Genomic DNA, 13,657 nt, shown 5'->3' on the forward strand with positions numbered 1-13,657 from the left:
ATTTCTTTAGTCTTGTGGAAAGGTTTGAGAAAACCTTTTGTACTAGAACTGTTAATGAATATAGGAATAATATTGATGAACCTGAACTTGGTTTCAGCTTGAGTCCTCAGTTTGCTAGACTGGAGCTCCTGCCACTTGAGCTATATGTACCTCCAGCCCCCATAAACCTGAATTTTACAGGCTGAAAAATAACTAGAACATGAGCTGGGGATGTGGCTTAGTGGTAGAGTGCTTTCCTAGCATGCTTGAAGCCCTGGATTTGATCACTCAATAACACATGAACAGAAAAAGCCAGAAGTGGCACTGTGGTAGAGTGATATCCTTAAGCAAAAGAAGCAGCTCAGGGGCAGTGCCCAGGCCCTGAGATCAAGCCCCAGGGCCCCAGGACTGACAATAATAACTAGAACAAAAAAGGGTTTGGAGGCATGGTTCAAGCAGTATAGTGCGTATCTAGCAGAGTTCAATCCCCAGTACCAGTAAAAACAAAACAAGAGAAAAAAAAGATGTGAGAACTGAGAATAGAAAATACCAAAATGAGAAAGATTATAAATTTATCCAATATAAATTTATCTATCAGCTTACATTACCTTTTGTGTGTGTGTGTGTGTGTGTGTGTGTGTGTGTGTGTGTGTGCCAGTCCTGGGGCTTGAGCTCAGGGATGGGGCACTGTCCCTGATTTTTTTTTTTTTTTTTTGCCTGTCGTGGACCTGAACTCTGGGACTGGGTGCTGTCCCTCAGTTCTTCAGCTCAAAGCGAGCGCTCTACCACTTGAAACACAGCGCCACTTCCGGCTTTTTCTGTTTATGTGGTGCTGAGGAATCCAACCCAGGGCCTCATACATGCAAGGCAAGCACTCTACCACTGAGCCACCTTCCCAGCCCCTGTCCCTGAGCTTTTTGTTATTTATTTTTATTTATTTAGTTTTTGGTGGTTGTGGGGCTTGAACTCTGGGCCTAATCACTTTTTGCTCAAGGCTAGTGCTCTACCATTTTTAGCCACTGCTTCTAGTTTTCTGGTGATTAATTGGAGGCTAGAGTTTCATGGATTTTTTCCTGTCCAGACTGGCTTTGAACCACAATCCTCAGAGCTCAGCCTTCTAGTAGCTAGGATTATAGGCATGAGCCACCAGCACCCAGCATCCCTGAGCTTTTTTTTTACCACTTGAGCTAAAGCTCAAGAGTCTCATGGACTTTTCCTACCCTAGTTGGCTTTGAACCATGATCCTCAGATCTCAGCCTCCTGAGTAGTTAGGATTACAGGCATGAGCCACAGGTACCTGGCTATATTAACTTTGATGTGTAAAAACCTATCGATACAATTACAATTATACCGACAAAGGCAAGTCTTAGGAATTTTAAACAGAAATCAAGACAGTAGCTAAAACTGGCAATGTGTTGTAATCACTTTAAGCACTAAAAATAGATTTTATAATGCTTAGGAGGAAAAATAAATTAATCACTTGTCTACAAAATTGAAAATATGTATGAAGTACAACTTCTAATTTTGTTTATATAAATTAGTTTTTGCTTGTTTTTTAAGTTCACTTAATGTGAAAAGATAATTTGTACTTATCACTTTGGGGCCTGCCTAAAAGCCTTTAGTTACTGTTATATAATAACATACTACTTTGTAGTAGCTCAGTATAACTTTTAGTACTCTAAAAAATGATTACCCTTGGGCACATGTCTATAATCCCAGCTATTTAGGAGGCTGAGATGGTATTGCTTGAGTGCAAAAATTCTGGGCTTGAGTGTGCTATGCCAGTCAGGTGTCCTGACTGAGTTTGGCACAAACTTGATGACTTCCAAGGAGCAGAGGACCACCAGATTGCCTAAGGAAGGGTAAACTAGCCCAAGTCCAAAACAGAGCTGGTCAAAAGTTCTATATTGTTCAGTAGTGGGATGATGCCTGCAAAGACTCACTTCAGCCACACAGCAAGACCCTTCTTTGCACACTTCACACACACACCAAAAACCACCAAAAACCAAAAATGATTACCACCAGTGCCAAACACTTTGTTCCCTAGCTTATTTTTCCCCCACTTTAATACTCTTGGAAGTAGTTTCATAATGGCACTTAATAGGACTAATCATTGTTATATAGTTGTAGCCAAATCTTTTTTTTAAACTGTGGTTGTTTGGTAATTTTGAAATTATCAATGTAACAGACAAAAAAATGAACGTTCTAGCTGTCATGCATGTATGTGTGTATGATAGGTGCATGTGTGTGTATGCTAGGTATTGAACTCAACTCTGCATATGTTCTACCGTTGAGCTAGACCATCTGTTACCAGCCCCAGGTGTTGTGGTATTTATTTGTTTATTTATGGCAAACACTTGGGGGGTTGAGGTGAAGGTCTCACATTTGCTAGGTAGGTGCTCTACTACTTGAATCATTTTTGCTACTTTGTAGATAGGGTCTTGTATTTATGCCTACGCTGATCTAGACCAGGATCCTCCTATTTATGATCCTCCTACTTAGGTTCCCTGTGTAGCTGGGGGACAATGCCTAACTAGGGTTGAGATGGCATTTCACCAACTTTTTCCTGGGTTGTCCTCAAACACCAATACTCCCATTCTCTTGACTCCTCTGAGTAGTTGGGATTATAGGTGTGAGCCACAATGCTTGGCCCAGTATTCTTTAACTGGTGTAGAGGACTGCATTTTTGTTTTTGGATATTACCAGGGTTTGAACGTAGAGCTCACTTGTCTGGCACTCCTCCAGCTCATTTTTTTTTTCCTGTTTTTTGGGGGGAGATGGGGTTGCTGAGGATTTTTCTTTGGGCTGGCTTTGAATCTTGATCCTCTGCATCTCAGCCTCTGTGAGCTACTAGCACTCAGGGCTGTTTTTGTGTGTGTGTGTGTGTATTTGTTTTTAAACTATCTGTTTATCTTTTGAATTGCTTGTCTTGTTTTTCACCTTTTTTGCTTGTTTCTTTTCTTTTGTGCTGGTCCTAGGACTTGATTCTGGGCCTGAGAGCTATCCCTGAGCTTTTTCGCTCAAGGCTAGCACTCTACCACTTGAGCTACAGCTACACTTCAGATTTGGTGGTTTAGCGGAGATAAGAGTAACAACAGGGGCTGGGAAGATGGCTCAGTGGTAGAGCGCTTGCCTTGCATGCCTGAGACCCTGGGTTCCATTCCTCAGCACCACATAAGCAAAAAAGAAAAAAGCTGGAAGTGGCCCTGTAGCTCAAGTGGTAGAGCGCTAGCCTTGAGCTGAAGAGCTGAGGGACAGCGCCCAGGCCCAGAGTTCAGGCCCCACGAACGGACCCAAAAAAAAAAAAAAAGAGTAACAACAGACTTCCTTGGCGAGGTTGGCTTCAAGCTGCGATTCTATCTCAGCCTCCTGAGTAGCTAGGATTACAGGCATGAGCCACCAGCGCCTAGCTTGTTTTTCACCATTGGGTTATTTTTTTCTTTCTTTCTTTCTTTCTTTTTTTTTTTTTGTCACTTTGAGTGCTTTTCCATACTGATTTGTAGAAATGTTATAGCACTTTAGAGTGCTTTTACTGGAATTCCAACCTCCATTAATGCTAGGAAGTATTAGAGTCTTTTCTCAGTTAGACTCATACTAATACCTAAAAGAAAATTGTGCTAGGCCTTAAAACTAGAAAATTTAAACTGAGGAATCAAAACTTGGGAAGTTACTAAAAACTGATCTTGCACTCAGAACTAGGTATATGATAGTTGTGCTTGTTACCAACTTTTGTAGCCAAATGATGAGTTATTTCTATACTTTGGTTGTTTTAGTCTAGGTCTATGTGTATCTGGAGCAGGGTTTACATCAGCAACTTGGTCTAAGGGTCATCTAGTAGAACGTGGCCTGCACAAGGTCTCTGTCATATGTTCTGTTTTTCTTTACAGCCCTTAAAAAAATGTGAAAACGCAGCCTTTTGCCTTATCTCTGACATAATAAAGATGAAATATAATGCTTGTTAACGTTATGCCTAGTACATACTAAAGGTATATTAAGTAGTAACTGATAGCATCACTAATCACAATTCTCTCAGGTAAGTAAGGGTTGGCTGGCATACTATAAAAAAGGCTGCTGCTTCCTTTCTGATGTTTTAAAGTCATGCATAATCTTTCCAAATGTGGACCATTCTTAATTTGATTGTGAGTCATTATTTATTTAGATAAATAACTATATATAAATGGTGCAAATCATTGTCTTTTTTGGTGTTCTTGCGGTTTGAACTTGGGACCTCATGCATGCTAGGCATATGCTTTATCACTTAAGCCATTTTCCCTGTTCTTTTTGCTTTAGGGTTTTTTTTGTTTTTGTTTTTTGTTGGTCGTGGGGCTTGAACTCTGGGCCTGGGCACTATCCCTGAGCTCTTCAGCTCAAGGCTAGCTTTGTCCTATAATGCTAGAGCTGAGAGAAGATAGAAACCATGTGACAGATTGTATAGACCCTGAAGCCTAAAATATTTACTATATTGTAGCCCTATATGGAAAAATGACAGATGAAATAAAGTTGAATTTGTCAAGTAGCTAACCTTAAGTATTGATAAGTCAAGATACTGAAGTCTATTCAGTATCTATTTAGTGTGGTTTTGTGAAATGGATGAAACACTACAAGAATTCATAACATTCCTCTGTTTCCTTTTTTTCCCCGGGGCAGGGGCAGTGCTGTGGATAGTTCTTCCTGCATGTATGGCAAGTGCTGTACCACTGAGCTCTATCTCTGTCCCTCACTTCTTTTAATAGCATAAAGAATCTAAGTGCTAGGTTGTTTTTTGTTGTTTGGTCAACTCTTTTACTACCTTCTTCTGTTCTATAAACTCTAAAACCTTGATGAATCATTTTAGTTCTTAGTGGCTGTAATTACACCCATTTTCAAATTGCTAGGGATTTGAGGAACGAAATAGGTAGCACCATTGTTTTTAGATGGAAATTATACTAGATAATTTTGAGTTCTGAGCTTTGACTGTATTGGTCACTTATGGCCAGTTACCTGATTATTCCCAGGTTTTCAGACACAGATGTGTAGAATTAGGCTTTTTTGTTTTGAAGCTTTGTTCTCAGCAGAATGGTTGATTCCTTTAAAAAGCTGTATTGAAATCTGAGATAGCCTGCCTTAAGTACAGGTAGCATATCACAATTAAACCATACTCTAAATGTGAACTGTATCCCATACCTTTTGGTTTTCAGCAACTTCTCAGATTAAGAGTCTGTAGTGTGTATTAAAACAGTCCTTTGGCTGGGAATGTAGCTTAGTGGTAGAGCGCTTGTCCTGCATGCGTAAGGCCCTGGGTTGGATTCCTCAGTACAATATAGAAAAAAAGCTGGAAGTGGCACTGTGGCTCAAGTGGTAGAGTGCTAGCATTGAGCAAAATAAGCTTAGGTACAGCACCCAGACCCTTAGTTCAAGCCCAAGGACTGGCCAAAAAAAAAAAAAAAAACAACCCAAAAACCTTTTAGATAATAAATTCCTTAGCTTGAATATATTTAAATATAGCAATTCAGACACAACCTACTTCATCTGAAAGAAAATGGACAGAGTTAAGGTTCAAATCATGTAGCGTCTCAAATATAACATGAAGGTTTATAAAATAAGAGTTCTTCAAAAATATCCTCAGTATCATGAATTATAGAGATCCTATTTATCTGTTGTACCTCTTTTTAACAGTGTTTAAAATGTTCTATAGCTAAGTATCCTGGGTAGGAGACATTCAGTATAGTATAGTATAAACTATACTATATTACAATTCAGTAGCGTTTCAAAACCTAAATGTTGACTTCATTAAGCTCTTTTGCTGCTTGCTATACACATTGTTCTGTTTCTTAATATGCAGAGAGGAGTTTTTTTTTTTTTAATTTATTTTTTTGGGTCCAGTTGTGGGGCCTGAACTCTGGGCCTGGGTGCTGTCCCTCAGCTCTTCAGCTCAAAGCTAGCACTCTACCACTTGAGCCACAGCGCCACTTCCAGCTTTTTTTTTTTGCTTATGTGGTGCTGAGGAATTGAACCCAGGGCCTCAGGCATGCAGGCGCTCTACCATTGAGCCACCTTCCCAGCCCAGGAGTTTGTTTTTAATACACATTTGAATGTAAGGCAACATTTTTGGATTTTTGTGTAATAAATTTTAAGGATCATACAGATATGTACATATAATTGTAATTAGCCAAGTAAGTTTTGCCAAGAAAGTGTCTATTTGGATGGCAAAAGTACTTTTTAAATTTAAGGTATTAAATTGACTAAGAGCAAGCTCAAAAATATTTTTGTGTAAAAAAGTGAACATTGCCCCATCTCTATGTAGTTCATATATATTCTTCCTGACTTGTTTATATGGACATACCTTTATGTATGTGCACATAGTTTTCATTTTTCTTTAGTAACAGAAACAAACTACACATGTTGGTGACTAAGATTTTTTTCATTTAGGTCATGGACCGTTTTCAGAACATCTACCTTTCATTTTAATGGCTGCGTATTTAATATTATTGATGCACAACCTGTTCCCTACTGAGGGCCATATGGTTGTATCTAGTTTTTTTGCTAGTATTTTGATGGGTTAGAGCCTGTAATAAATGGTAAGGAAGTAAGTAGATGATAAAGAAAAAGTAAGAAGAAACTTCCTTTGCCAGTCACTTACTAAATGAAATTAAATAAAAACACTTGTCAAAAGTTGGGAGGACCAAAATTGATACATTTTCTCTGATCTTTTTGCCATGTGTATATCTGAATTCTTTGTTTTTAAAGAAGAAACAGCATTGAAGCATTATTTGGGGGGAAAAACACACACACAAAATCCAGCAACTCAGCATTCATGAGCAACTCTATACTATCCCAGTATGTGCCTGTGCAGTGGAAGGAAAACAATTTTGGTAAGGAATTAAAACTTTAGCTTTAAACTTCCAACAGGTTGATATTTATAATGAATGATGAATCAAAAAATATTTTTAATCTTACGTTGACAGCCTTTTTTTTCTTTTTAGTTTAAAAAGTCACCATTCTTTCGATACTTGTAAATTTAGTGTAAAGTTTTCTTTTTTCCTTAAAGAAAAATCTGAACTTGCAGCCAACAAAAATTAGATATCCTCGGTATTGCTTCTGTTAAAACGTTAACATTTACTAGATAAATTTATGGGTCACTTTCATCCTTTTCTTAAAGGAACCAAGTTCACTAATTGCTGAGTTTTGTAGATGTTGTAGAAACAATCTTTAGGTGTGTGTTGTATCTATCTCTAGAGGCTTTAAGGTGGTGCTCATGCATTTTGTTTAAGATTACATGGGGGTTGTTATTGGAAACTTTGTTAAACCTAAGCAGGATGTATGTTATATCATTAATATAAATTTTTTTCTACCTTTTACATTATGTAGGAAATATATCCTGGACAATTCCAACCATCTCTCTGTCACAAATTCATAGCCTTGTCAGATAAGGAAGGAAAACTACTTCGCAACTATACGCAGAATATAGATACCTTGGAACAGGTTGCAGGAATCCAAAGGATAATTCAGTGTCATGGTTAGTAAATTTCAAAATGGCTTTCCGTATTTTTTTTTTTTTTGGTCCGGTTGTGGGGCCTAAACTCTGGGCCTGGGCACTGTCCCTCAGCTCTTCAGCTCAAGGCTAGTACTCTACCACTTAAGCCACAGCGCCACTTCTGGCTTTTTTTTCTTTCTGCTTATGTGGTACTGAGGAATCAAACCCAGGGCCTCATGCATGCAAGGCAAGTGGTCTACCACTGAGCTACCTTCCCAGCCCAATTTATTTTTATAGGATTATTAGAAAGCAGGCTATCAGTTAATAATGAGATAGCATTATTATCAAATATTAATCTTAACCTGCATAGCCCAAAAGAATGCAAAAACAAAATAAAAATGACCTTGATGCTTGAATTATACAAAACATCAAATCTTAATGTACTTTTGGGCTGGGAAGGTGGCTCAGTGGTAGAGTGCTTGCTTTGTATGCATGAGTCCCTGGGTTCTATTCCTCAGCACCACATAACTAGAAAAAGCTGGAAGTGGCTCAAAGCCAGCCCTAGCAGGAAACTTCGTGAGACTCTTATCTCCAGTTAACCACTAGGAAACTGAAAGTGGCGCTGTGGCTCAAGTGGTAGAGTGCATGCCATGAGCTGAAGAGCTCAGGGACAGTGCCCAGGCCCAGAATTCAAACCCCAGGACTGACCAAAAAAGAAAAAAAGGGTTTTAATTCTGTCAGGTTTCCTAAAATTCTCTAATGTCTTTTGTGTCAAACTAATCTTTATGTTCAAGAAACAGATGGTCTTTTAATAAAACATATTTTGGTTGCTTTTAGGTTCCTTTGCAACAGCATCTTGCCTGATTTGTAAATACAAAGTTGACTGTGAAGCTGTACGAGGAGATATTTTTAATCAGGTGATTTATGTATTTATATTTTAGGATTTGTCTCTGGTCTGTCTCTTCTTTTGTCTCTAAATCCTTTTAAAAAAGAATCCACAAGACTCTTAACAGTATCACTGGAAATTCTGGTGAAATAGAAGAACCTTTGATACTCTTAATCAAACTTGAGTGGTGATCCATACTTGTAATCACAACCTTTTGGATCTGAAACAGAAGGATCAAGTCTGAAGCTGTGGACAGTGCATTTACTAACACTGTATAAAGAATACAGAGCCATTTATTATGTAGAAAATCAACTCAAGCCAGGCCCTGGGGGCTCATATCTGTAATCCTAGGTACTCAGGAGGCTGAGATCTGAGGATCATTATTCAAAGCCAGCTCAAGGCAGAATATTCCATGAGACTCACCTCTTAACCACCAAAAAGCTGCAAGTGTAACTGGCAGATCACTGGCCTTGACTAAGAAAGCTCAGAGACAGTGCCCACGACCAGCAGCAAAAAAAAAAAAAAAGTTCTTGGTAAAGGTCTTGTTACTCCTGAAAACTTGTGCCTTTAGGAACTGAGCAGCATAATAGTTTTTTTTTTTTTTCAATTTTTTATTGTAAAGATACTATACAGAGGGTTACAGTTACATGAGTGAGGTAATGAGTACACTTCCTATTGAGCATTGTTACCCCCTCCATTGTTTTCCCCCTACCATCCCTTCCCTCCCTACCTTCCCCGAGGTTCGTTTTTTTTTTTTATTGTGGTTAAGTGATTACATAATTTCCCAAATTTCACAGTATTGTGGAATAATGATGCTCATTTAGTCACAAGTTCATTCTAACTTTCTTGGAGCAAATTGTCTATCACTGTCTATAACATATAACGGTGTACACATATACACCATACATGTGATCAGCAGCATGGGGATATTTAGTAGTGGTTCAACCAGATGAGTGGGAGTTCTTTGTTTCTTAACTCTGTTAATTTTGTTGTATCACCTAACATTTTGGATTTAACATCCACTTATCAGGGAGACCATGTACTGTTTGTCTCTTTGCTCTTAGCTTACCTTGCTCAACATGATTTCTTCTAGCTCCATCCATTTCCCTGCAAATGCCATTATTTTGTCATTTCTAATGGCTGCATAATATTCCATTGTGTATAGATACCACAATTTTTGGACACATTCATCTACGTAGTGGGGCATCTGAGTTGTTTCCATATCCTAGCTATTGTGAACAGTGCAGCATAATAGTTTAAAAGTCTAATTAAGTCTCATGGACTTGCATGATAGACTTGCTTTGAACTATGTTTATCAGTTTCAGCCTCCTGAGTAGCTAAGATTACAGGCATGAGCCACTAGTACCTGGCTTTTAAGTATTTTGAAGTAAAAAAATGAAAATGGAAGTACTTTATATATGGTCAAAAAATGCAGTAATTAGAAGGTAAGTTTTTGGTATTTTGCTGCATAGTTAATAAGACATAATTAGATGATGGACTCGACTGTCAAATCTACTTCTATATCTATAAACAATATCACAGTATTTCATTGAATGTTATGTCAATACATTTGAAATGTTATTGACATTTAGGTTGTGTTGTTTCCCTGTTTACAGCTTTTGTTTTCTGTGGTAATTCTGAAATGCATTCTTCAGCTGTATGAAAATGATTACTTCTAACATGGGCTTCCCTTTATGTCCAACGAATATCTGCAACATGTAGGTAGTTCCTCGATGTCCTAGGTGTCCAGCTGATGAACCACTTGCTATCATGAAACCGGAGATTGTCTTTTTTGGTGAAAATTTACCAGAACAGTTTCACAGAGCTATGAAGTATGACAAAGATGAAGTTGATCTCCTCATTGTTATTGGGTCTTCCCTAAAAGTAAGACCAGTAGCACTAATTCCAAGTAAGTTGGTAATGGTTTTGGGGGAGCATTTCTGCATATAATGCCATAGGTTGTTACTGATCTTAATGTTTGTAGTGAAGAACTAAACTTTTATTTTCTAAGTGTTTTTTTTTATTTGAAAAAAAAGGACATTTTTGTCAAGGTGGAGTCAAAGATAACTTTAATTTTATTAGAATGAAATTTATAAGAGGTTTTTATTGTGATAATTACAATATGCATATATGTACTTTATCAAACTCAGCCTTATTATCCATATATTTTTGGTAGGTTTCATTATATGTGTATTTTATAATATCACCTTCCCATCACCCTCAACTAAAGCTTTTTAATGTACTATGATTTAATGTGGCAGAGATTAGCTCCGATTAATTTACATAAACTTAATGTACTTTTGATCTTAATATGTTTATAGTGGTGTTGGATTCTGTTTTTGTTTTTGTCAGTTTAAATGTGTATGGTTTGTTAGCTGGGCACTGGTGCCTCATGCCTGTAATCCTAGGCAAAAAGTTTAAAAAGTAGAGCTGTGGTTCAAGTGGTAGTGCTAGCCTTGAGTGAAAAAAGCCAAGCAAGAGCGTGAGGCCTTAAGTTGAAGCCCTAGTGATGGCACCAAAAAGAAAAGTTATAACCTATCAGAAGTGTAATCCACTTGTTCAAGATAGCAATGTAGTAATCATTTATTCTGTTATAGAAAAGTTTGTATTTGGATCTACCTCAACAAGGACATTTGTGTGTGAAAATGCTTATGTGACTGGGCACTGGGTGTGTCTCATACCTGTAATCCTAGCTACTCAGGAAGCTGAAGTCTGTGAGGATCAGTTTGATGCAACCCCAGGCAGGCTTGGGCAGTAAAGTCTGTGGGATTTTACCAATAAACTACCCACAAAAATCCAGAAGTGGAGCTGTGGCTCAAGTAGTAGAGTGCTAGCATGAGCAAAAAGGATTAGGAATAAGTGCCCAGTCCCTAAATTCAAGCCCCAGGTCCAGCCCGCAAGCATACACATGCTTATGTGCAAAAGCCAGAATAACTTTGGCATGTTTTCATACTACCTTCTTCCTCATTATTTCAGGTGTGTCCTTTGAGAGAAACACCATCAATCAAATAGCCAGCTGAAATAGTTGGGAGAAACATAATCAAAGTCTCCAGGCTACCTTTGGTAGCCTTTTAGCAATTAATTTGGTAATCCCTAAATAACTGCAAAATCCTGTTTTACAAGATTAGAAATTAAAAACTGAGAATGAAGGGGTAATATTTTCTAAAAAGAAATGTAGTCATACCTGACTTACATAAATGTAACCTCATATCATGATCCTTTATGATACATTTTTAACAAAAGACTAGAAATTACTTGTAATTATCTGAAGCATGAAAATCTAGTATGCAAGCCTATTTATTCCAGTGCTGAGGATTAAATTCAGGACCTCATACATGCTGAGCTACACCACATGAACCGTGTACTTAATTTTGTGTTTTGCTTTTGAGACAATGTCTCAAATTCCTGATCAGGACTCTTGCTTTAATTCCCAAGTAGTTGGGATTATAAGCTCACACCACTGGGTAATATGTTAGAATGATAGGCAAAAATCATTTTGAAGGGCTGGGAAGGTGGCTCAGTGGTAGAGCGCTTGCCTTGCATGCTCGAGGCCCTGGGTTCAATTCCTCAGCACCACATAAGCAAAAAGCAAAAAGCCGGAAGTGGCGCTGTGGCTCAAGTGGTAGAGCGCTAGTCTTGAGCTGAAGAGCTGAGGGACAGCGCCCAGGCCCAGAGTTCAGGCCCCACAACCGGACCCCAAAAAAAAAAATCATTTTGAAAATCTAAAACTCTGTGTACTAGTACTGACACTTGCACTCCAGTTCCTTGTTACTTTTTTCTCTATCATTTTCAGCCACATCTCCACTTTTGGCTTTTTGCTGGTTATAAGTCTCAAATATTTGACTAGGCTGGCTTTGAACATTGATCTTCAGATCTCAGCCCCCTGATTAACTAGGATTACAGGTGTGAGCTACTAGCGCCTGGTTGAAATGTAAGGTGATGGTATAGATTTATAGGACTGTTAATCACAGACTGCAATAGTACTGAATGGTAACTTAACATTAATGTTCTCAATAGTACTGAATGGTAACTTAACATTAATGTTCTATCCTCAACTCAAATCTTGTGGGAAGTTTTCTTCTCCCTAGAGAAGAAAAGTTAATTCTGAGGGGTTAGGTTTTAATCTAACTTACTGGAGCATGTCTTTATTGGCCTAGTGCATTTGTTGTGGTCTTATTAGCATTTTCTTTTTCTAACATTTGCTTTTCACCCTGTTTTTAGGTTCCATACCCCATGAAGTGCCTCAGATATTAATTAATAGGGAACCATTGCCTCATCTGCATTTTGATGTAGAGCTTCTTGGAGACTGTGATGTCATAATTAATGAATTGTGTCATAGGTTAGGTGGTGAATATGCCAAACTTTGCTGTAACCCTGTAAAACTTTCAGAAATTACTGAAAAACCTCCACGAACACAAAAAGAGTTGGTTAATTTCTTAGAGTTACCACCAACACCACTTCATATTTCAGAAGAGTCGAGCTCACCTGAAAGAACTTCACCACCAGTTTCTAAAGTAATTGTTACAGCAACTAAGAGTAAAGTTGATGATTTAGTCATATCTGAATCAAAAAGTTGTATGGAAGAAAAACCACAATTAGTACAGACTTCTATTAGGAACAATGAGAGTATTACTGTGGAAAATTCGGATTTAAAGGATGTCGGTTCTAGTACTGAAGAGAAAAATGATATAACTTCAGTTGCTGAAACAGTGAGAAAGTGTTGGCCCAATAGACTCCCAAAGGAACAGATCAGTAAGCGGCTTGATGGTAAGAAATCCTATTGATCCATTTGACAGTACAGTTATTTTAACAAAACTTTTAAGAAATTAGTATTTTGGGGCAATTAGCTGACTTAAGAGGGAGAGTGCACATGCATCAACCCCAGGGCTTCATGCATATTAACTAGACAAGGGTTGTAACCATTAACTATTGCTGCCCCCCAACCCCAGGTTGTCAACTGTAAATAGTAGTAAGAGATTTAAATCTGATTTGTCTTAAATAATAGAGAAGTATTTACTTCTATTGGTTAGCTATGTTGTCTTTCTCCTAGAGTATGGGAAGATAAATATTAAGTTGAGAATAAGTTTTATATTGCATGTTGTCTGATGAGAATTATGGCTAAGATTTGGGTGCTATAAGCTACCTCTCATGAGATACAAACTATCATTAGCTCTCTGAGAACAGGCCTAGAGAGGTTAAACTCTGTAACAATTAGGAAGTGGAAGAACCAAATTCATTTCCTCAGAGGCTTAACCATTATGCAATTTTTCCCTGATAATAAGACTGACATGGGGCTGGGAAGGTGGCTCAGTGGTAGAGCGCTTGCCTTGCATGCCTGA

The 13,657-nt window shown here is 38.0% G+C and overlaps 1 protein-coding gene across 1 annotated transcript in view; it reads left to right on the plus strand.

The window, feature by feature from the left end:
- The window catches only part of Sirt1 (sirtuin 1), a 33,284-nt gene that overhangs the window by 13,299 nt on the left and 6,328 nt on the right, over positions 1–13,657 (plus strand). Inside the window, exons 4-7 of the mRNA XM_013017208.1 lie at positions 7,327–7,474; positions 8,270–8,349; positions 10,041–10,227; positions 12,540–13,085. Coding sequence (XP_012872662.1) covers positions 7,327–7,474; positions 8,270–8,349; positions 10,041–10,227; positions 12,540–13,085 — 961 coding nt within the window. The remainder of the gene's footprint in view (positions 1–7,326; positions 7,475–8,269; positions 8,350–10,040; positions 10,228–12,539; positions 13,086–13,657) is intronic.

Source organism: Dipodomys ordii, unplaced genomic scaffold (genome assembly GCF_000151885.1).
Source record: "Dipodomys ordii isolate 6190 unplaced genomic scaffold, Dord_2.0 Scaffold34, whole genome shotgun sequence".
Lineage (NCBI taxonomy): Eukaryota > Metazoa > Chordata > Mammalia > Rodentia > Heteromyidae > Dipodomys > Dipodomys ordii.